Below are 23,971 nucleotides of genomic sequence, written 5' to 3'. Positions count from 1 at the left end.
TAATACAGGAGAACAAACACCTCACAAATATTATAGAATGTTATAAGATGAGAGAAAACTCGAAGAAGGGATGATTTCAGAATGAAGGGGGGAGCTCTATTTATAGGGCCCCTTGTCCGTGTGAAGATGCGTCTTCCGTCTTTAAAAAATCAAACAGCCCACGTCTTTTTTTTCTTTTGTCAAATCAGCTGCCTTTTCTTGACTTTTCAACCGACACATCCAAATTCGAATTTTTTCCATTAAAATACCCAAAATTTTCATGATAGATAGAAAAATAATAAAAAAAGTTAACAACTCAAATATAAAATTAAAATTGTCATGCATAAATTTTTTAAAAATGTTGGATAAATTTCCAAATATAGGCCAAAACCTATAACGGGAGAAAAAAAGTGAACACACGTCTATCTCAGATAAGTATAATTTCCTTTTTTCACATATTGCAATCTTTTCACACAATATTTTTCCTTAACATCGAAGTGGCATATGGTAATATCTGCACAAGCCAGGGGTGATTACACCCAACAAATTAAAATTTTTTTTCCGTTGCCTCCACACAGTAATGAGATTCTCCAATCTCCTCTTTCTCTTCCTTTGTTGCTAAGTAGCTTAAAGCATCAGCACTCTCCCCAAACCCACTCACTCGGTATCCTTTTTCTCTCTCTTAGGGCTGGTGCATTCTGGGTTTTTGATCTGAAAAACCCTTGAAAAATCGAGTTCTGTCTAGCACGCAACCAAGAAATCGTGGAGAAAGAGAATTGGTGTGTTTTTTCGTGGTTCATTTGCTTCCTTTTTGTGTTTTCTTTGCACTTTATGGTGGAAATATGAGTTCTTTTTTTTTATATATATATTTATTTATAGAAAATGTGAGTTTTTGCTTCCGTTGTTGATGTGTATCTCGTATCTTTATTTATCATGATTTGTGAACGTCTTTCCATATGCCTTTGTCTGTTTTCCTGGCGTATCTGCCTTTTTTCTTTTTTGTTTTTTTTAAAAAATGTTGTTTATCTGTAGTTTTTCTGCGAGATTGTGATTTTTCTCGCTGCCATTGTTGCGTATCTTGATTTCTCTTCCTGAATGGAGTTTTGGTGCTTAATGATTTTTCATTTTTTAGTTAAGCTTAACATGCTGTTTGAAACAGTGCCGTTACTTTGTAATTCATCTGAATTTCTTTATTGTTGAAGGGTGGGTGCTATGTTGTTTTTATGAGCTTGGCAATTGAGAAAGCAACAGAAGTGTCTTTTCTTGAAGAAAATAAAGGTGTGAACATCTCGATGTATCGTTTTACTAAATGTTGCAGTGTTTCTATCCCGTTAAAGCTTAATGAATCCAAGGCTATTTTCAGAGCCAGCCATTTATATTTGGTTGTTGAAAAAGGTTAAATAGGCATGCTCTATTATTGATCAATATGAGTTCCATTACTGACTATGCAAGAAAAGCAAGAGAGAAGGTTTATTAATTTTTTTGGCTTAGTTGTTTACTTTCTTTGTACTTTCACGCCGTACTGGACACTTGACTTATTCTGGATTTCTTTAATTTTATTATTTTTGTATGATTGGTGGGTGGCGGACTTTAATCTTACTGTTGCCTGTTCAAAGGCTGTTTTTGGTAATATGAATGGTTCCTGAATGTATATGGAGGGGTTTGAAAGCATTCACATTGTATTGTGATTCATGTGGACATGCAATAGCATTGGACTTGTGCGATATTAATATTCTTTCTTACGGTATCTTTTTACATTAACGGGTGAAGGAGGATCTCGAGCATGATGTCATCCCGTGGAGGAAACTCCCAGCAAAATCCGCAGCTGCAGAGGCGGATAACGCGTACACAGACAGTAGGGAACCTGGGAGAGTCTATCTTCGACAGCGAAGTAGTGCCTTCATCTCTTGTGGAAATTGCCCCCATTCTTCGTGTTGCGAATGAAGTTGAGCAGAGCAACCCTCGAGTTGCCTACCTATGTAAGCCATGAAATTTTATTTGTCTTCACCTTTTGATAATGATAATAATGAGAGAAATATTCATTACTCACAGACACAGAAATTTACACTCACATGCATGTGTTTCGATGCGTATGTGGAAGAGTTATGTTACAAGTCACTTATTTTTGAAAATAGAAGTGAAGTTTTTTTTTTTTTTTAATTTATGAAATCAGGTTTCTCACACTTATAGTTCAATGAACATGAAAAGATACTCATCGGAGGCTGTATGGAAAGAAAGAAACAAATAATTTTATAATTTTGTTTGCATAGTTTTATTCATTGAATTCAAAGTTCTGGTCGTTCAGATCCTCTAGCTGGCACTCCTTTTGATATGGGCATTTTATTTGGCGAAGGGGAAAACTGCTTGCAATTTGAGAATAAGTTGTTGGTTTTTCCTTCTAGTGAACTTTACCCTATCATACCAATAATATACGAATCCTGCCTTTCTTTGTCCATCAATCACAAGTCGGACTGATTGTGGTGCCCACTCCAGATAATTTTTCCCATCCAATTTGTGGATCGTTATTTGAAGAGAAAAATCTGGGGGTGTGACATGTGATTGAGTTCCACCGTCACCGCTTGAACCGGCGCCTTCACTACTAGAAGTAGCGTCGACCATGGCTGCTTTGAAATTCATGGCCGATTCTAACCTAGAAGCTTTGATACCATATAGAACAATATGACAAACAATATAAGGAGAAATAATTCTCTTATTTCTTATTTTCTAAAGACAGGGATTAATACACTTTATATAGGTCAACAAAGAGACATCAAATCCTACTAAATCTGGGAAATATCCTATAATACTAATAATATAAGATTCTATCCTATCATCCCAATAATATATGGGAAATATCCTATCATATCATACCAATAATATATGATCCTAGTTCAAAATAGAGCCTATCAAATCTCTATCAAATCCTAATTATTTCGACATTTAGTACTCTATTTTTTAAGTTTGTGATGTACGGGGAAGTGACCAAATTTGACCTTTGTGAACTTGACACACACACACAAAAAAAAAAAATATATATATATACATTGCTTAGTGATAAACACTTGATTTACACTTTCATCCCAGAAGTTAGAACCTTTCTAAAATGCCTTGAATGAGTGGTTATATTTGTCGACTTCTCTGTCAAAGGATGACTATCTGCAGAAATAACACACTCTTTGTTATAGCGCTCGGAAATACTTAGTAACCTATGGTTTGAAGAAGCTCGTCTAAGCTGCAGCTTGATTGATGCTCTTGTAAAAGGTGTTTCTAGCACACTTATTTCACACACTTATCCTAGCTCTTTAGTGTTATATTCCTCGATAATCTTTAGATTCTTTACATTGATTTGTAAACCATGGATTTCAGCAGTGTTGAATGCTCTACCAATGTACTTCATGTATCTTTTTATGGTACCAAGAGGTGTGGCGGAGGTTACAGAGAGGAATGTGAGGGATTTTTTATGCGATATAGTTGATGGAGATGTGCGTTGTCATATGGTTGCATGGGATCAAGTCTATAAACTGAAAGAAAGAGGGGGTTTGGGTATTGGGAACATTTGTCTGAGGAATAGGGCCCTTCTGGGAAAATGGTGGTGGAGTAGTTGTGTTGAGGAGGAACCGTTGTGGAAGAAGGTTATTGTGAGCAAATACGGGTTACAAGATTATGGTTGAGACATAGGTTTTGCAAGATATGGTACATTTAGAAGTTAATGGAAGTTTATTTAGAGAATTTATCCGGTTTTTCGCCAATTTCAATTTGTGAGGGCAATGGGTAGAGGGGGTGAGGGATTCTTCTTTTAGGATCTACATCTTATTTTATTTCGGCTATCGTCGGCTCATGCTAAACCCATTTCTCATTTTGTCCTGGAGGACTTTTCTTTCTCTTTTTCTTTATCTCGGGACTTGCATCTGCGGAGGGATCTGAGGGATGAGGAAGCGGATAAATTGAGCTCTTTGTTAGGATCTTTAGAGAGGGTCAGATTCGTTGATGTGTTTTCTGAGTCAAATATTTCTATGAGTCTTTTTTCCAATCAATGGATGATGCAAAGAAATGGCCTTCAAGTGCTCTGTGTCCGAATTGGTGTGTGTTGTGCCAGAATGAGTTAGAGTCTCTGAATCATCTACTTGTTCGTTGTTCCTTCACGAGTTGTCTTTGGTTAAGAGCTTTGGAAGAGATGGGCTTGGTTTGGTTACCTCCAATATCTTCGCTCTAGCTATTTGTGGCAGATCTTGGAGGTGATCTTGGTAGAAGGGTAATAATATTTTGGATAGTAATAGCTCATTGTATTTGTTGGTCAGTATGGTTGGAGCGGAATAGGCGGATTTTTGACAGCTTAGAACAGACGATCGAAGATTGTTGAGGGGAAGCATGTAGAGTTTAAGAACTTATCGATTTCAAACTTAATGAGAAATTGAGTCATATATGTTGTTGAGTTGTGCAGGGTTTTTGACAGTTTGATTTCTTTCTATGCATGTCATTTGTCCGCTATTTGTAATTAATGAATATAATATAGTTTCTTATAAAAAAATGTTTAAAGGTGTCAATTTTCATTTATGTTTAAAGCATTAAAGCTCAGTTGTTCTCTGTTGGAGGATTGTTGCATTTCTGTTTTGTTATGCAGGTAGATTTTATGCATTCGAGAAAGCACATAGGTTGGATCCCACCTCAAGTGGGCGCGGCGTTCGCCAATTTAAAACAGCTCTTTTGCAGCAGTTGGAACGGGTTAGTATGAGAAAATATTTCGAAATGGGATAGTCACATAATCCAGGCATCAATATTTCTTCCATTTAGTTACCCTGAATGCGCTATATGTTCTCTCAAAACATATAATCAATCATCAAGTATGTCCACACATTTTCAGACTACGCATTTTATTGTGTTAGTTTTGGTTTACATAACGCCGGAAAGTGGTCACGTCCTCATAATCTTCCCACATTTTTTAATTGCATCTACTGGAAATCCACAATTATGACTAGAGCATGCAACAATATTGAAATGCCTGGAAGTACGAGTTTAGTGAGAAAATGTATCTTGTCTGTGAAGTTCCTAGTTATATAATATGTTTTTGTTTCGTGCTTTCAGGAAAATGATCCAACCTTAATGGGAAGGGTGAAAAAAAGTGATGCACGTGAAATGCAGAGCTTTTATCAGCACTACTACAAAAAGTATATTCAGGCTTTGCAAAATGCTGCTGACAAAGCTGATCGGTGAGGTTTTATTAAAGTCCATCGTATTCCTAATTTGAAGGTTCAGTAGTGAGATATTAGCATTGTGTCTTTCGATAATGCTCAGTGCACAGCTGACAAAAGCATACCAGACAGCTAATGTTCTCTTTGAGGTTTTGAAAGCTGTCAATCAGACGCAGTCGGTGGAAGTCGATCGTGAGGTAAATATCTTTAATGGCTATGTTCTAATATGCTATATGCATGTTCCCCCTTACTTTAAATTCTTGGACAAACATGAGCCATGGAACCAATGTTTTCCTCTTGTTTAATGTTATATAATTCCCATAGGTATTGGAAACTCATGATAAAGTTGCAGAGAAGACAGAAATATATGTCCCTTATAATATTCTGCCTCTTGATCCCGATAGTGCAAATCAGGCAATTATGAAATACCCCGAGGTCTACATTTAATTCCAAGTTGTTTTTTCTGGTTTCTGTTATTTATACATTTGCTAGTGATGCTTTGATTTTAAAGTGTCGTGTGAGATATACTGATTTGCAGATTCAAGCTGCTGTGCATGCTCTCCGGAATGCCAGAGGTCTTCCTTGGCCTAAGGATTACAAGAAGAAAAAGGACGAAGATATCCTTGACTGGCTTCAAGCAATGTTCGGATTTCAGGTGAAATAGCTTAGCTTTTTCTGTCACATTTCGTATTGCACTACGTTAAAAATGTTGAAATAATATTGTTGACTGTCGAACAATATTCAGAAAGATAATGTGGCAAACCAAAGGGAGCATTTGATTTTACTACTCGCAAATGTACACATACGACAGTTTCCAAAGCCAGATCAACAGCCTAAGGTTTGTATCTTGCAATTTTTTTCTCCAACTGTGTACTTTTTTTGCAGAATTTTTGAATATGTCGCCCTTGGACGCATGCAAATATTCACAAGTTGAAAGCTCTCCACCCACCTCTTGTCCTCAATGTTTTTAAATGCATGATTTGTTTACTCTTTAACCACAGTTCGCAGTGAGGACAATTTTTACTGGGTCTGACTCACATTTACCGATATAATTTGTGGTGTTTTTCAAGACGCATACATCAATTTTTACCTGCTGGCAGTGTTCTAAATGGCGGTCGAGGCGGCCGTCTAGGCGGTGCCTAGGCGGTAGGCGGCCCTCGACCGCACCGCCTATGCATGAGGCAGTTGTTTTAGGCGGCCCAAGCTATACGGCGTTGGGGAAGCGGGTCGAGGCGGCGAGCAGGCGGGCAAGGCAGGCAGTCAAGATTTTTAAGTTGTAGTCAACAATTTTAAAAACCTAGTCAAAGTCAACTAATTTTAAATATTAAAACCCTAGCACACATCGCTTTCTTTATTTTATTTTTGATTTTCACTCTCAACCACCACACACAATCCGCCTGCCGCCGCCCGTTTTTTGGTTTGCACATTATCTAGATGTTATTATATTTTGTGTTTAAACATTATTTAATTGCACATTTTATATAAAATTGATTATATTGCATGATTATCTATAAAAAAAATTCAACCGCCTGGGCACCGCCTCCCGCCATTTACAACCTTGCCTGCTGGAAAAATTATTGATATAGTTCCATTGCAATTGAAGAATCTGAATGTCATTTATGTTACAAAAGTCGAAGTTCTTTTGTTCTTTCTGATCCATCTATATAGCTTAATGTATTCATCTTAACTACACTGATTTAGTTAGGGATTGGAAATATGTATGGTCGTGATTATGGCGTTGTAGTGTTGATTTTATTTCCCTTGTAACTTGCGGATTGCTTATCCGCTTATTGTACAATTTTATTATCATTATAATAAATTATAGTTTCCTATCAAAAAAAAAAAAACTACACTGATTTATTGTAATTGATCTCTTTTCTCTTATTTTCTTGTGACGAACAATATCTGACATGTAAATATGCAATTTAGTTGGATGAACGTGCTTTGAATGAAGTAATGAAGAAGCTTTTCAAGAACTACAAGAAGTGGTGCAAGTATTTGGATCGGAAAAGTAGCCTTTGGTACGTGTATAGGGTGTCTTTATTTTTCTGTTTCATATCAAAAGTTGGACTGGTAGGACCAAGGAGATACAATATTATTGCTATCCATATACTTGATGTTAAGCTATTTATGTTCGAATTTTTTAATTATAAATCATCAGTTCATCAGCATGTTATTTGAAATGAGAATGACCTTAATATCATGATCTTGAAGGGAAAACTTTCTCTCTTGCCCATGACACGATCACTTTTTCTGGTCTATTACAAAATACCGACTTGAATGAAATGTATATATTCTACTTAGTATGGTTTCTGATAGTTGCTAATCGTATGTAATTGTAGGTTACCAACTATACAACAGGAAGTACAACAGCGTAAATTATTGTACATGGGACTGTATCTTCTTATATGGGGAGAAGCTGCCAATTTAAGATTCATGCCAGAGTGCCTCTGCTACATCTATCATCATGTAAACTTGCACATATTTATTTTATTTCATATCTATTGAGAATTAACACTGAGATGATGGCCTCGATTGACATTCACGGTTCATGCCCGAGTGCCTCTGCTACATCTATCAGCATGTAAACTTTCACATATCTATTTTATTTCACAACTAATGAGAATTAACACTGAGATGATGGCCTCGATTGACATATAGCCTAAAAAGCCTGATATGCGTAAACAGAAAGATGGTTAAAAATTTCCTAGTTTTAGCTGTGCTGTATGCGTTTGAATGTCACTCTGATTCTTAGGTTAGGAATGATGTGAACCGAAGAAGGAAATTAATCACAGTCTCTGCGTTACTGGTTCTGGTAAAGAGAGAAATGAATTGAGAGAAAGATTGTTAATAATTTCATTTTCTTAAATGTGAATGTTAGTTTGATCCTTAAAATAAAAGTTAAGTAAAGAAGATCGATTCTCGTCCTCCACATGTATGTATCTATATCTTTCTAAGCTTTTCTCTTATATATATATATTATTGTTGTGTATTTATGTGTTTTTTATTTTTATTACTTGTTCCAACTAAAACTTTATGTTCCTTTGTCAGCACATATGGCAATTTCATTATGAGATGTTATCTCGCAGTCAGCGCTCTCTGATAATCAATCAGTTGTTTTTTATACCATGCTCGCCTTTCAATTTGGCAACACATTAGCGATGAATTTCCTAGCTATATGTTAATAATTTGTTCGGTTTGCATACTTTGGGCAGATGGCTTTTGAACTTTATGGAATGCTAGCTGGAAATGTTAGTCCCATGACAGGTGAAAATGTGAAGCCAGCATATGGTGGAGAAGAAGAGGCTTTCCTAAAAAAAGTTGTTACACCTATTTATGAAGTGATTGCGCTGGTATTACGTGCTTTAGTTGTTTTTCTTCGGTTTGTTGTGTGAGACAATATGATACTTATTATTTGCATTTTTATTTAATTATTTAATTCTCAGGAAGCTGCACGAAGCATAAAAGGAAAATCAAAACATTCTCAATGGAGAAACTATGATGACTTGAATGAGTACTTTTGGTAATACAACAATTATTATTTCATAAATTCTATTTATCAGTTGCGTATTATAACTTATTTTTTTATATATTCCAGGTCTGTAGATTGTTTCCGCTTGGGTTGGCCCATGCGTGCAGATGCTGATTTTTTTTGTAAGCCTGTGGATCAGCTCCTGAATGAGAAAACTTTGGTATACATTTCATTGAAGAATGATCTTGCTTTTAACTTTTTAGCTTGAAAATGTTTAAAAGCATAAGCTTGAGGGTTCTAGTTGGACATGTGGACGAAGAGCTGTTTTTTATCTATATTTCTTCAATTCAGCTTGGGAGATGGCTTCTCTATACTTGTTCAGGGTGGGATTTAAGTATTTTTTCCCTTTTATCGCTGTAAAGGAGTTTCTTCTACTCAAATGGAGAGGGAACTGAACAACATATACTGTTAAAATTTTCTCACTGATGATTTGAAGTTTTGAACCTATAACCATGACTCCTATTACCATGTTAAAATTTTCTCACTGATGATTCACCTCATGTGAGATGGGCCAATTGCATTTATTCTTTGACATACTTTGCACAAGCTTCTATTAGTTTCAAGCAATAATACTGATTGATCATGTATGTGGCTTGTTTCTCTTGGGTGGACTGGAGCAGTTCTTGTTTAGTTTTGTGATCACTAGGTATCGAGTGTATAGATGAAAGAGATGTGGGCCAGAAACTTTCATTTCCTTCTGGCTTTTCATAATACAGCCTAATTGAGTTTCTCATCCAATTTTCAGATCTATTGATATCTGTAATATCTGCCACTATCACCATCTCCACATGAGAAACCGCTCATTTGTATATTTGTATACCATCTGCAAGGATCTTGTGAAGCACCCTCTCTATGTTTATGACAATGTGATTTTTGTGAAACACAGGATAGTAGGCCTACTGGAGATCGATGGGTTGGAAAAGTTAATTTTGTTGAGATCCGATCATACTGGCATGTCTTTAGAAGTTTTGATAGAATGTGGAGTTTCTTCATATTGTGCCTACAGGTATGATTTTCATAGTTTTATGACTAAGCTCTCTCACTCATTCAATTATCACACTCTTTAACTTTTAAGTTGGAAATGTTCATTTGTCAAGGCCATGATAATTCTTGCTTGGAACGGCTCCGGACAACCAAGTTCAATTTTTGATGCTAGTGTTTTCAAGAAAGTTTTGAGTATATTTATTACTGCTGCAATTTTGAAGCTTGGACAAGGTATGATAGAGTTTCTTTAGCTTTAGTGTGATAACCCACTAGTGCATGCATACTCAAATTGAGATTATTTGAAACTAATTGTCTTCCTGTTTCTTATGGTATCCATTCATTTACTTATGTAGCGATCCTTGATGTAATTCTGAATTGGAAAGCCAGACGCAGCATGTCCTTCCATGTCAAATTGCGATATATCTTAAAGGTTGTGTCTGCTGCAGCATGGGTTGTTATATTCTCTGTTACTTATTCTTATACATGGGATAATCCTCCTGGATTTGCACAAACAATCAAAAGTTGGTTTGGCAATAGCTCAAGTTCTCCTTCTTTGTTTATATTGGCTGTCGTTATTTATTTATCACCGAATATGGTCGCTGCCATTCTATTTCTTTTTCCCTTCATCCGTCGATTCCTGGAGAGTTCCAATTACAAAATTGTCATGCTCATGATGTGGTGGTCACAGGTAGGTGACTTAATTATCTATATACAGAAGCTCTTTGATCAATTATTTGAGGTCTTAATGTTTTTGTTTCGTTTTAAATATTTCGCAGCCTCGGCTCTATGTTGGAAGGGGAATGCATGAAAGCACTTTTTCTCTCTTCAAGTAAAACTTTAGATACAGATTCTATGGTTTTGAAAAATTATCTCATATTAGTTTTACGTACGTTAAATTTGATTTTTCAGGTACACGTTATTCTGGGTTCTTCTTATCATTACCAAGTTGGCTTTCAGTTATTATATAGAGGTGCATGTGTTATCCATTATACCAATATATGTTGTTGAATTTGGGTATCAACATATGTTTTGAGCAATAGTCAGTCCAGAATTTCTGACAAACTGAGTTTTATTTATCCAGTTCCTACTTTCTTTCATCCTTCTTCATCATGGTTTTAATTTCCTGAAACTTGTTGCAGATAAAGCCTCTGGTGGGTCCAACAAAAACCATTATGAGCGTGCATGTATCAGGTTATCAATGGCATGAGTTTTTCCCTCAAGGTAGTCAGCATGACTGAGCTGGAGTTACGCTCATCTCTCACTGGAAGTCTTTATGTATGAAATATTGGTACAGACATGGCATTAGATTTATTGACTTTTTACGTGCTTGTAATGTGCAGCTAGGAGTAACATCGGTGTTGTCGTTGCGCTCTGGGCCCCTGTTATGCTTGTACGAATGATCCATTATTTTCAGTTTATGGTTTTTCCTTGTTAATAATATTTAATTTTTGAGTTGAGGCCCTGCCTGCATAGTGGTTCTTTTTCCTTAAGAAAGCAACATTTTAGTAGCTTCTTCCCTTCCAGGTTTATTTCATGGATACCCAGATATGGTATGCAATATACTCTACTCTTTTTGGAGGTGTATATGGTGCATTTCGTCGCCTTGGAGAGGTAACTGGATTTTTCTTACTATCATTTTGACGATATTATCTAAAAGTGGTAGTGTCCTTTTGTCGTTTGTTAGTGTTGATAGAATCAATACTTGCCAATATTATTATTGGCAAGAAGATTTTCAGCTGTTTGTTGTTTTTGGTTTGCCATGCAAAAAAGCATTTCCAAATATCTTTTGGCTTAGGGTTTTTCTGTGAGGGCTTTAAGTCGATAAAATTTGGAGGATATAAACGCTACAGAGGAATTAATGTTTAACATGAATCGTATTATGCTGCCAGATGACTGACTTTTTCCTTGGATCGATCAATTCTCTCTCCATTTGTTTTCAGATTCGGACCTTAGGAATGCTTAGATCTCGATTTCGGTCATTACCTGGTGCTTTTAATGCCTGTTTAATACCTAAGGAGAAAGATGAGACAGTAAAGAGGAAAGGGCTGAAGGCCACCTTCTCCTGCAAGTTTGAAGTGGTAAATATGCGGGTGTTTCTTGACATTAGTACTGACTACATGATATCTTTGGAATGGAAACAATAAAATGCATGGATCAAGTTGAAATTGAATTTGTTTTTCTCTATACTTTGTCTCAGATCCCATCTAGCAAGGAGAAAGGAGCTGCAAGGTTTGCTCAGTTGTGGAACAAAATAATCACAAGTTTCAGAGAAGAGGATCTTATAAGCAATAGGTGATCACTGTCTGAATCTATCGTTGATTGCTTTTTCCTGTCTAATTTTGGAACAAAAATGGAGAAATGCGGACAGCAGTTTAAATTAATTTTTGTTCTTAGGGAAATGGATTTGTTGCTTGTTCCATATTGGGCTGATCGTGATTTGGAAGTCATGCAGTGGCCACCATTTTTGCTTGCAAGCAAGGTTCCCTCTTTTCCTTTTCTTTTTTATGAGATCTTTATGTTATTTTTTACAAACTATTGTTGGTCTTTTTCATATTATTCCCAAGAGATCCCCTCGTTCATAGTTATACATTTTCAAATTTAGCATGACATGAACAAGGTAGGGATGCAACTATTTTTTTCCTAGTGTCTAGATCATTTTTAAGGAAGCAATTATAAACTTTGTAGTAAAGGGGGACTCTATATTAAGGATACAAACAATTTGAATTGAGTTGAATATTGACCATATGTTCATATTTGTGCTCAAGCTCTATTTTTCAGCCTGTTTGAAGCTCAGGTCTTAGCTTGAACTATGTTGTGATTGAGATCATCTCTACATAATTTTGAATCAGGATTGATTAGTTTGGTTTGATTTAATTCAAACATGTTCGAGCTCATTTTGAATTTGATAAATTTTGAATGTGAATCGAATAGTATTTGAGAGAGCTTGGAAATATATTGAGCTATCTAGATCTGTCTGCACCCCTAATCCTCACAAATGTATTTAAATGATATGTAAAGTGTAGACAAAATTGAAACTATGGTCACACCTTGGTACTTAATTCTGTAGTTTTTGTGGGGATAAATCCTATTTTTGATTGAGCATTTCTCGTATAGAGGATGACAGTTGATACCAGAATTTATGAAATCGTATTGAATTTCTTTTCTTGCTGATTTTGTTTAATCAAACAGATTCCAATTGCAGTAGACATGGCTAAGGACAGTAATGGCAAGGATAGTGAGCTTAAAAAGAGGATTAAATCCGATGATTTCATGGATTCTGCTGTTGGAGAGTGCTATGCTTCATTTAGGAACATCATTAAATATTTAGTTCGCGGTGATCGAGAAACAGAGTAAGTATTTATTTATTGCTTTTGAAATCCCAGTATAAATGTTGAATAGTAAATCTTAGATATTTGTCCAGTAGTTAAGATAGGATCTCATCTTATTTAGATTTTAATTTAAATAAATTTTATATTCTGTAATTTAGGGATTCTTAATATGACAGAAGTTCTATAAAAGTAGGTTGTAGCGATGTTCTTTGATATGAATTTACTAACGCTTTTTGACATCCAATGAATTTTTCAGGGTTATTGATCACATTTTTTCTGAAGTTGACAAACATATAGCGGGTGATGATCTGTTAACCGAATACAATCTGAATGCTCTTCCAAATCTTTATGATCTCTTCGTTAAGCTTGTAAAATACTTGGTAAAAATTCGTCTTAGCATCTCATTCTGTTGCTGTTAATATGGTGATATGAAAATTATGCTAAAGTCACCTTTTTTTGCAGTTAGACAATGATAAGAGGGAGAGGGAGAAAGTTGTCATCCTTTTCCAGGATATGCTGGAAGTAGTTACACGAGATATAATGTTGGAGGATATATCCAAGTACGTGTCTTTCAGTACCAAAACTATAATTCAGCTTTGACTCCTGGATAGTATTCTTTTATTTTATTTTACTTTCATATATAGCTTGTTAGATTCAATCCACGGTACATCAGGACATGAAGGAATGGTCCCTCTTGAGCAACAATATCAGCTATTTGCACAAGCTGGGGCCATCAAATTTCCAATTCCTGAAACAGAAGCTTGGAAAGAGAAGGTAAATTGAAAACTAGTAATGTTTCTGCTGCTCAACTTTGACTTTTCAGTCTCCTCTACACGCACCATTTTACTTTTTCTTTGGAACAGGTCAAGAGATTGTATTTGTTGTTGACGGTGAAAGAATCTGCAATGGATGTGCCATCAAACTTAGAAGCTAGAAGGCGAATTTCCTTCTTCTCTAATTCCTTGTTTATGGACATGCCTGCAGCTCCTAAAGTCCGCAATATGTTATCTTTCTCGTGAGTTTTTTTTTCAAAAAAAAATTCTGCTTTTCTGATAGTTTGTGTAATTTTGTTCATGGCTCTAACTGTTAGGAACAAAATTTACGAACTGAAATTATATTGAAACTAGAATGAAAATGTTTTCCCAGAGATACATGATTGTTACAAAACCTTAGAAGAAATGCTAGTATTTCCCAAACCCAAGCTAGTCACATGATACAAATTAATAACTGAATGCATTATCTACTCTCCCCACTCTCATTATATATCATCCCCATTTCTAGATTATTCTAAGGCTCTTGGACTTGGGCTCATTATATTATTATATTTGGGTCTGTAACAATAACGCCCTCTTGAAAATCAGCCTTGAGGACAAGGCTGGAGTTAGGAAGTTATTTGGCCACAAGTAGAGCATCACCCCGAACTGTTTTGCTCGATGTGTGATCACATATTTGGTCTAGTATAGCTTCTTGCTTCTGCGGAGCCTTGTGCATAAAGGATTCACGACTTGTTCTCGAGGCTTCAATAATTTGTAGCTGCTGTTTGCAGTCCCCTCCAATATCTTTATCCTCTTTCTCCATGCAGGCGATGACATTTATACCTCTGTCAGTGATGGCATCTTCCTCCTTTTGACGGTTGTCTATAGCATATCTCCGGATCCGGTACTGGTACACAGTATATCCTCCAACTCCAGCTACATCCAAAGTCGCTATTACACGCCATACAAAACCCTACCTAACTTCGCCACTACCATATTTACTTATGCACATGTCATGCTCATGTACTAGCAAATGGCCCTTCGAATTGCAACATAAAAGCAATCCTCCTTTGTGCCCATACTTTGACAGCATTATTGGGCCACTACAATGCCTTTTAACCACTCTATCAAATTCATGCAGACCCATAACATTCTGCCTCAATTTCACGACAACGGCATCCATAACAACATGCCCCAATCTATGCTAAAAAATTGTGTCCCCAACAGCTGACGCAGCAGCACCTAGAGCCCGTTCATCGGGAATTTCATTCGGATAGTCGGCGGATTGTGTCTCCTGGTGCATTGTCCGAACCACGTGATGTGCATTTTGCAACAGTAGAAATCCTTGTATTACAAGCTGCCCATGCCAAGGTCATAAAATACACCACCCAAAATCAGCAAATATGGGAGATGACCCTCAAGCCGCATGTTCCTTTTTTAGAAAGGATGTTTACGCTATTAAATATCTTCACGGTCCACTTATCTCGCAAGAAATTCGATCTAGCCTTGAAAATAATGAAGTTCTCTGCCTCTACCAAGTTCCCCAGTAGTCCTAGCAGAAGTTGGCAACCTGCAGCTCTGCCGGCTCGTACTTCTTCTGCCCCAACCACTTTCCGCCTTTTCCGGACCCTGCTGTGGTTGCCCTTCTTCTGCCGATGACTGGGTTTGTCGCGTTTGCTCATCAGTGGCCCCCTCCTTTCCATGGTTCGCTGGTCATCAAGATATCGCACTAGTCTTCTTGTCAAATAAGCACCCTCTATTAGTTACTTAGACCCAACCCGTATGTCTGCTAATAGGATGATTGTGCAAGGGCCCGTAGGAGTCTAGCCCGGTCCCCCCTCCCCTGCAATTTCCTTTACGAAGACATGACTCAGTACCAGTTCCACAGCCCTCAGAATGGGATCTGGGACATTGCCCCTTTTCCTTCTCCAACCAACATGTTTTGGCCTACTAGGGATATAGCCCATGAGTGTTCCTTTCTCCACAACCCACTGTGTTAACACCATATCAATCTTCCTTTCCATTTTAATGCAGGGAAACCTTCATAGGGGTTCACCGCCTCACGCCCACTGTATCTGATAAATAATTCTTCGGTATCAACCGTGACCAGGGAGGTCATTTCAGTGCACAACTCCATAGATGTCTGTAAAAGTCGGCTTCCCTTCCCTTTTATTCCATAACTCTTTCCCAAGTTCACCTTTGGATCCAACTCCCTCAAAATCATGTTGTTCAAGCTTTCTCATGGCTTTTCCCGATTTCTCACTGCGTTTGTCAGCCTCATTATCAACAGTTTGGTTCTGGATATCCTTGTTCTCATCAGCTTGTTTTTTATATTCAGCTTGGTGGCACGGCTCTGGATCTTTGTTTCTTACTGGAGATCCGACATCCTCTCGCATGAGCTCTTCCAATAAAGGTTTCAATTCCAGTAAGGACTTGAGAGATTGATTGATGGAACTCATATCTTCAGCGATGACTTTCATATTTTCTGCAATGTTTTCATTTTTTCCTCCCATTTCATCAACGTCTCCTCTATTGCTTCCAATCTTCCTCTCTCCAGCCATGGAATTCGGCAGATCTGACCAATTGTTAGGAACAAAATTTACGAACTGAAATTATATTGCTACTAGAATTAAAATGTTTTCCTAAAGATGCACTCTGTTACAAAACCCTAGCAGAAATGCTAGTATTTCCCTAACCAAAGCTAGTCACATGATACAAATTAGTAACTGAATGCCCCACTCACATATATACATCCTCCCCATTTCCATTTCTAGATACTTCTAAGGCTCGTGGACTTGCGCCCATTATATTTGGGTCCGTAACACTAACAGTCCATCCAAGGCACCATTAAAGACCTGTTTGAAAAGGTTACTCATCGATTGCACCACCAATACCCCTTTTCCATTTGGCATTTCCTCATTATTATTTTTGCACTCTTGAATATGGAGATGTTTGCCCACGTATGAGTGCTGGCATAAAATTGTATGATGTTCACAGGGGATGTGTTCCCACAAATGTTTTATGCAAATGCAGCTAAGAGTCTAATATATGGGGTAACAACCATGGTATGAATTTTCAATGACAAGGGGCCAGGATGAACAAATTCTTCACTAGAAAAACATTTTCCTTCACTGGAAAGAAACATTTTTTAGAGACCTCAGCCATAATGTGTTACAAAAATAATTACGCAAGAGCGTTTTTTGGATGCTAGGGTACTTTCAGGGTGGTTTAAAATATATCATGAGATCATATTGTGAAACCAAACTTTCATTTCTTTTTCTATTTCTAAATATAACTATATACCATTCTTTAGAGTTGATTAAGTTGTAAGGTACTCAACTAGCTTTTGGTGATTCTAGCCATATTTGTTTCTGTACTTCAATTCTATTTTTGTTGCGAAAAAAGTGGTTAATGTTTGTCACATTTCCTGTCTCTTCCTAATCAATTCAAAATTTAAAAGTATTATGTATGCCCATAATTATTGGTGACTGTAATTTCAATTATAATTCCCATACATGCAGTGTTTTGACACCATATTACACTGAGGAGGTTCTCTTCTCGCTGCCTGAGCTGGAAGTACCGAATGAAGATGGGGTTTCTATTCTCTTCTACTTACAGAAAATTTTTCCTGGTTTGTACTTCGTATTTTGCAAAAACATTATATTTGTTCTAAAGTACCTAATTTGTAACTAATGTATGCAGATGAATGGAACAATTTTCTTGAGCGTGTTAAGTGTAGCAATGAAGAAGAACTTAGAGGATCAGATGAATTAGAAGATCAACTATGCCTTTGGGCTTCGTACAGGGGCCAGACGCTGACTAGAACTGGTATGTGATTTATTGGAATGTTTGATTTTTATCCACTCCTACATTCGTGACATATATTGTTTGTCAAAAATGTAACTGTTCTGAGTTGATCAAAAGCATCCAGTACAAGGTGAACGGTGAACCCTCAATGCCACTAGATTTCCTCGGACATAGATACAACTTGCTAATGAATGGTTCACAATGACACTGCCTAATTAACACATTGATATCTCTTCCATTCCACATTTGACACTGTTGGAGTGGCTTATCTATCAACTCATCAATGCTCCAGTCAACAAAAATTGGATTACGTTTGTTGGTCGGCATGATCTGTCGACTTACATACATGTAGATCATGGTTCACTTACTCCAGTCATTAGTTTGCATAGTCGAAACTTTACATTGTGTGCTTTAAGAGTGTCAACTGTCAATTAAGTTAGTTTATTCATGTCAGAAACAGTATCTGATACATCTTTGTTGTTTGTCACTATCATTATGTTAACTATAGAATCTAGATTTCGTGGATATCATGATGTCTGTCTTAATTGTGACAGTAAGAGGAATGATGTATTACCGCAAAGCACTGGAACTTCAAGCATTCCTCGATATGGCTAAGGATGATGGTACTTTCTCTGTTCCCCTCTGTCTTTGGATGAACAATTAGCATGCATATATATATATAGATATATATTGCTTTGCTGCATACGTTCACGTTTGATACAAACAACGCTAGCACTATAAGTTATGTTTAACAATAATAACAGATTTAATGGACGGGTACAAGGCCATTGAGTTGAATGAGGATCAAATGAAGGGAGAGAGGTCTCTATGGACGCAATGTCAGGCTGTGGCTGACATGAAGTTCACATATGTTGTGTCGTGCCAGTCATATGGTATTCACAAGCGATCTGGTGATTCTCGTGCACAAGATATTTTGAGACTAATGACGACGTAAGTGCAATAGCTTTAAAGGTTACTGCCTTCTAACTCTATAACCTAAATTGCGTTTCTTCGAACAGTTATCCCTCTCTTCGAGTAGCATATATCGACGAAGTTGAAGCAGCACCCAGTAAAGACAGGCCTAAAAAGGTTAATGACAAAGTGTACTATTCCACTCTAGTGAAGACTGGTTTGCCACAGTCAAATGCTTCAGAGCTAGGTCAAAATCTGGATCAGGTAAAAGATAACTGAAATAGAAGTCACCTCCCAAATATGAAATAGACAGTTTGCTAAATATCTAAGAAATATTATCTGTTTAATCAACACAAGAATTTCTCATTAATGTAATTTTTTAGGTTCCTGGTGTGAGATCTTTATTCTCATTAGGGAATAAAAGGATGTTGTCGTTGATAATATGGATTATAAGTATTTGTGTTTATAAAATTAGTGACTGAGATGAAAAAGGGTATCCGTTTTTTTTCCTTTTCCCCTCGGGGAGGATGCCTGGATTTATGATTACTTACATGTAGAATTTTCATACTCATCATTGAGCACCATGGAACCTAGACATAAAAGGGGTAATTCTTTGAAAACATACAAAAGTTGGTGTAGTCACTTTATTTTGTTGGTTGTTTGAAGATGGTTTATAGTAAACAATTGATGGACTTTCCACTGACTGAAATATAACAGATAATCTATCGCATTAAGCTGCCGGGCCCAGCTATCTTGGGTGAGGGAAAGCCTGAAAATCAGAATCATGCCATTATTTTTACCCGTGGAGAAGGCTTACAAACAATTGATATGAATCAGGTATAGAATGCTTTTACTCATTTAGAAGACTGCTATTCTCTTTCTGAGTCCTGAATCTAATATCCGATTTCAGGATAACTACATGGAAGAAGCTCTGAAGATGAGAAATTTGCTTCAAGAATTTCTTAAAAGGCACGATGGTGTGAGATACCCATCAATTCTTGGTTTGAGGGAACATATCTTTACAGGAAGGTGAGCACTTAATGTTCATCAGCTCTTCCTGGCTTATCAATTACTTGTTACTTTACTGTAAACTTAGCATCTTATATTATCTGTGCAGTGTTTCTTCTCTTGCTTGGTTTATGTCAAATCAAGAGAGAAGTTTTGTCACTATTGGCCAGAGATTGTTGGCCAACCCTCTGAAGTAAGTTTTCCCTCTCCAACTTCCTTTTGCAGCCGGTAAATCATTTTTTCATGTATGCATTTCCGGGTGGGTGGCCAAGAAATAAATTCTTTATTGTTAATCTGGCTGTACTGCATTTTTTTGGGTTAATTTTTCTTAGCACCTTGTGCGATTTCTGAAGACTAAGTCATTGTATAAGGTAGGCTAAATTAGCTAGTCGAGGCTACATTTTGAGGGTTATGTGTGTTATTTGTGAGTGAAATAGTGAATATTGGGTAGACAAACAAATGATGATGTCTTTTGGTTTAGGGCACCCAGAGGATCTGATCAATTTAAAGTTTGCATTAATTATTTATAACTATCAAAGTTGGTCCATTACGCTGAAGCTCATTAAAGCTGATTCAGGTTATTATGATTGATGAACTTTTGCATCATTTCCAATTTTGTCCTTCACTCAAGTGCCGATATGTTCCTCTAGTTTCATTTGTTCTTAACTTGCCTCCCTCTTAAGTTCTTTTGCGCCCCTTGTTTTTTCATGGTCAAACTTCTCTACTTTGAACTAATTTGTTGAGCATTTTATACTTGACATTTTCCATGTTTATACAGGGTTCGGTTCCACTATGGTCATCCTGATGTTTTTGATAGGCTATTTCACCTTACTAGAGGTGGGGTCAGCAAAGCCTCCAAGATTATTAATCTGAGTGAGGACATCTTTGCTGGTATGTTCAGCGCAGCTTCAAATTTAACTTTTTGCGTCGACAGTGATTTGACACGCCTCGTTTATATAAAAAAAATGCAGGTTTTAATTCTACACTTCGTGAAGGTAATGTAACACACCATGAGTACATACAAGTTGGGAAAGGGAGAGATGTCGGTCTTAACCAGATTTCTTTGTTCGAGGCAAAAATTGCAAACGGAAACGGAGAACAAACATTGAGTCGGGATTTATATAGGCTGGGCCATCGTTTTGACTATTTTAGAATGTTATCTTGCTACTTCACCACCATTGGTTTCTACTTCAGTACTTTGGTACGGGACATCAAAATGTTGCTCAACAGCGCAGTTATTTAATTTTCTAGCGGTAATTTGTGATGGTTTTGCGTTTCTTATGGCAGATTACGGTGCTCACCGTATACGTGTTTCTGTATGGCCGCCTTTATCTTGTTCTTAGTGGACTTGAGAAAGGACTAAGTAACTTGCCTTCAATTCGAGACTATAAACCTCTTCAAGTTGCTCTCGCCTCTCAGTCATTTGTGCAAATTGGATTTCTCATGGCTCTTCCCATGATGATGGAAATTGGCTTGGAAAATGGTTTTCGAACTGCATTAAGTGAGTTCATTCTGATGCAGTTGCAGTTGGCACCTGTTTTTTTCACCTTTTCGCTTGGGACGAAGACCCATTATTATGGAAGGACATTACTTCACGGTGGTGCAAAATATAGGCCCACAGGTCGTGGATTTGTGGTGTTCCATGCAAAATTTGCTGATAATTATCGACTCTACTCTCGTAGACACTTTGTCAAGGGGCTCAAGCTAATGATTCTGCTTCTTGTTTATCAAATTTTTGGCCAGACTTACAGAGGTGCTGTTGCATATATCTTAATCACTGTGTCTATGTGGTTTATGGTTGGCACTTGGCTTTTTGCTCCCTTCCTCTTCAATCCTTCGGGGTTTGAATGGCAAAAGATAGTCGATGACTGGACTGATTGGAACAAGTGGATTAGTAACAGAGGAGGTATTGGTGTTCCTCCAGAGAAAAGTTGGGAATCATGGTGGGAGGAGGAACAAGACCATCTTCGTCATTCTGGAAAACGTGGCATTGTTGCTGAGATTATATTATCCTTGCGGTTTTTTATTTATCAGTATGGACTAGTTTATCACTTGCATATCACCAAGAACACAAAAAGCATATTGGTATGGTGACATGAAATTCTTTCACAGCCTCTAATTTCCCCCTTTGATTTTTATAAATTTGAATAAATATATCTCCATTTTCCAGGTGTATGGCATGTCATGGCTTGTGATCTTCCTAATTCTCTTTGTCATGAAGGTGAGAAAAATATTGTTCGATAGAATTCGTATTTCTGGTGCACCTTCACAAATGTCCTATGCTGATTATAGTTTCATCTACTTTCGCTTGAACTGGATAGATGCTGCGACAGGAGTGGATTATACTTTGCCTAGTTTCAGAAAGTGTAGTAGTGTGTGTGTTTCTTATATTTTGTTTAAGCTTATATTTGCTAATCTTTATGAAAATATTTTTTTGAAAAATGGTTTATATCATATTATTAGAGTTGTCATTAAAGTGTCGTGAGCATTTCAACAGCTTCCAATGGAATCTTTTGGTTCAGATATGGATTTTTAAACCAACTGAAATGGTAGGCATTGTTATGTGTAATTTTTACAACATATTTTTTTGTTCTTCAGACAATATCTGTCGGACGGAGGAAATTCAGTGCAAATTTTCAACTCGTTTTCCGGCTTATCAAGGGTCTGATCTTCATCACATTTATCTCTATCCTTGCTATTTTGATAGCTCTCCCACACATGACACTGAAAGATATTGTGGTTTGCGTTCTTGGCTTCCTGCCAACTGGTTGGGGCCTACTTCTGGTTAGTGATTTTTCCATTCTCTATCTTTTTTAAGTTTGCTCAACTTGAGTTGTGGATTTATCGAATACTACTTTATCAATTGAAAAAGCTCTAGAGGCTCATTTCATTTTGCGATAAAAAACAATCCTGTGGTGTGTATATTCGTCAGATGCCGCCCAAATAACCCCCTAGGGTGAGGGGTAAATATGAGAATGGTGCTCAAAATCAAGTTTTACTCAGAAAATTTAACAACGTTATTATATGTTTGCCAGATTGCTCAAGCATGCAAACCTGTTGTTCAAAGAGCTGGATTCTGGGGATCAGTTAGAACACTCGCCCGTGGCTATGAAATCTTGATGGGTTTGCTTTTATTCACACCGGTGGCCTTTCTTGCATGGTTTCCCTTCGTATCAGAATTCCAAACTCGAATGTTATTCAACCAAGCATTCAGTCGAGGTCTTCAGATTTCTCGGATTCTCGGGGGACACAGGAAAGACAGATCTTCAAGGAACAAGGAGTAGCATGTCAGATGCAGGAGTAAGGTTATCATTCTTCTTAAATTCTTTCCTGCCAAAAACAATACTTCTTGTGAAGACAACAACATTCATTAATCTTCTAGTTGGTCATCGCAATGCACACTTGGGGGGCTACCGCTCCATTTTTGGGATAGTGTAACTAACTATTGTTCTAAGGCACCCACCCCACCCCACTCCCCTTAGAAAATTTTAAAGAAAAGAAATATTATTAGTTTTCTTTCGTCCTTGTTAATTAATTATTTAAGTTTCCTGATTTGATTTAAGTTTCTCATAAGTAGGCTTAGGTTTATAATAACTTTTCAAGTTTAAAATCTTATTTTACATTTTAATAATATCTCCCATTAAAATGTCTATGAACAACACGCCACGAAAATAAAAAAAATATGTATTCTGGACAAAAAAATATGCATCTGATGAGTTTGAGGACATATCGAGCAACTGTTTTCATATGTTAGATCACACCAAATTTTTTTCCCATTTTATCTCAAAATTTTGTTCACGTCTTTGAGTTAGATTTTAAATTAATAATTTATCTCTATTTTTTTTTAAAATTAAACTCTCTTTTTTTAAGTAGGTATTTTGTGAGAGTGTTTCACGAGTCTATATCAACTACAATGAATAATAATAATTTTGATATAAAAAATAATATTTTTTATGAATTGGTTTGGGTTAGATGTCCGATTTTCAAAATTGATTAATAAGACGGTTTTGTAGTAGTTTTTGTGTTCATGTTTTTATTTTGTCTGTTTTTGTTATATATATNATAAATTTTGTTATTTTAAAGTGTCAACTCGACCCAAATCGTCTTGGGTTGCAAGTTAGGCATTCTATTTTTTTAAAAAATTAGGAAAATACTAATAATTTTTTAATAAAAAATACTAAAAATATTAAAGAGCATTACTTTAAGAAATTAACAATGTATAAAATTTATTTTTAAAAATCAATTATAATTAAAATTATTTCAAAGTAAGCGAAATAAAATTTAAAAATACCTATCTATAAACCTTGAAAAATAAAATCATGTTTTAGTAGACCAACCGGTCCGCCTCGGCATGCTCCGCATTGACTCACAATCCGCTCCGGTTCAACTTGTTCGGCCCCTCTCCAAATGGGTTGAGATTTCCCCAACCCATTCCACATACCTTCGTAACTTCAAAACGCTAGTTCAACTTAACTT

General features: G+C 36.6%; 1 protein-coding gene across 2 annotated transcripts; it reads left to right on the top strand.

The window, feature by feature from the left end:
* The first annotated feature begins 586 nt into the window (after positions 1 to 586).
* Positions 587 to 23,011, top strand: LOC140959143 (callose synthase 3-like). Of its 2 annotated transcripts, XM_073416930.1 has the most exons (44): positions 587 to 758; positions 1,182 to 1,257; positions 1,750 to 1,958; positions 4,601 to 4,701; positions 5,062 to 5,186; positions 5,272 to 5,365; positions 5,493 to 5,603; positions 5,707 to 5,823; positions 5,914 to 6,006; positions 7,098 to 7,189; positions 7,511 to 7,637; positions 8,384 to 8,521; positions 8,615 to 8,691; positions 8,767 to 8,860; positions 9,587 to 9,706; positions 9,798 to 9,915; positions 10,038 to 10,372; positions 10,461 to 10,513; positions 10,594 to 10,654; positions 10,824 to 10,905; positions 11,025 to 11,074; positions 11,209 to 11,295; positions 11,625 to 11,762; positions 11,882 to 11,976; positions 12,079 to 12,163; positions 12,874 to 13,034; positions 13,270 to 13,393; positions 13,476 to 13,573; positions 13,658 to 13,787; positions 13,877 to 14,028; positions 17,290 to 17,399; positions 17,471 to 17,596; positions 18,130 to 18,198; positions 18,340 to 18,526; positions 18,595 to 18,751; positions 19,205 to 19,324; positions 19,398 to 19,516; positions 19,605 to 19,688; positions 20,274 to 20,386; positions 20,467 to 20,696; positions 20,783 to 21,580; positions 21,666 to 21,716; positions 22,094 to 22,279; positions 22,531 to 23,011. In XM_073416930.1, exons 3-44 carry the CDS (start codon positions 1,763 to 1,765, stop codon positions 22,777 to 22,779), a joined length of 5,853 nt encoding a protein of 1,950 aa, XP_073273031.1. In that variant the 5' UTR covers positions 587 to 758; positions 1,182 to 1,257; positions 1,750 to 1,762; the 3' UTR covers positions 22,780 to 23,011. The 2 variants fall into 2 exon arrangements, with proteins under 2 accessions (XP_073273031.1, XP_073273032.1); XM_073416931.1 differs by lacking the exon at positions 1,182 to 1,257 and having other exon boundaries at positions 595 to 758.
* The last annotated feature ends 960 nt before the right edge of the window (positions 23,012 to 23,971 follow it).

This window comes from Primulina huaijiensis, chromosome 15 (genome assembly GCF_012295235.1).
Source record: "Primulina huaijiensis isolate GDHJ02 chromosome 15, ASM1229523v2, whole genome shotgun sequence".
Classification (NCBI taxonomy): Eukaryota; Viridiplantae; Streptophyta; class Magnoliopsida; order Lamiales; family Gesneriaceae; genus Primulina; species Primulina huaijiensis.
Note: the sequence above shows the minus strand (reverse complement) of the source record. Positions and strands in the feature narration are given on the sequence as shown.

Excerpts from the sequence above, each read along its gene's own strand:
- LOC140959143 (XM_073416930.1), top strand. The coding sequence starts at position 1,763 with ATGATGTCATCCCGTGGAGGAAACTCCCAGCAAAATCCGCAGCTGCAG. Across the intron at positions 7,638-8,383 it reads TCTGCTACATCTATCATCAT|ATGGCTTTTGAACTTTATGG; the intron begins GTAAACTTGCAC and ends TACTTTGGGCAG. Across the intron at positions 10,906-11,024 it reads GCATGAGTTTTTCCCTCAAG|CTAGGAGTAACATCGGTGTT; the intron begins GTAGTCAGCATG and ends TGTAATGTGCAG.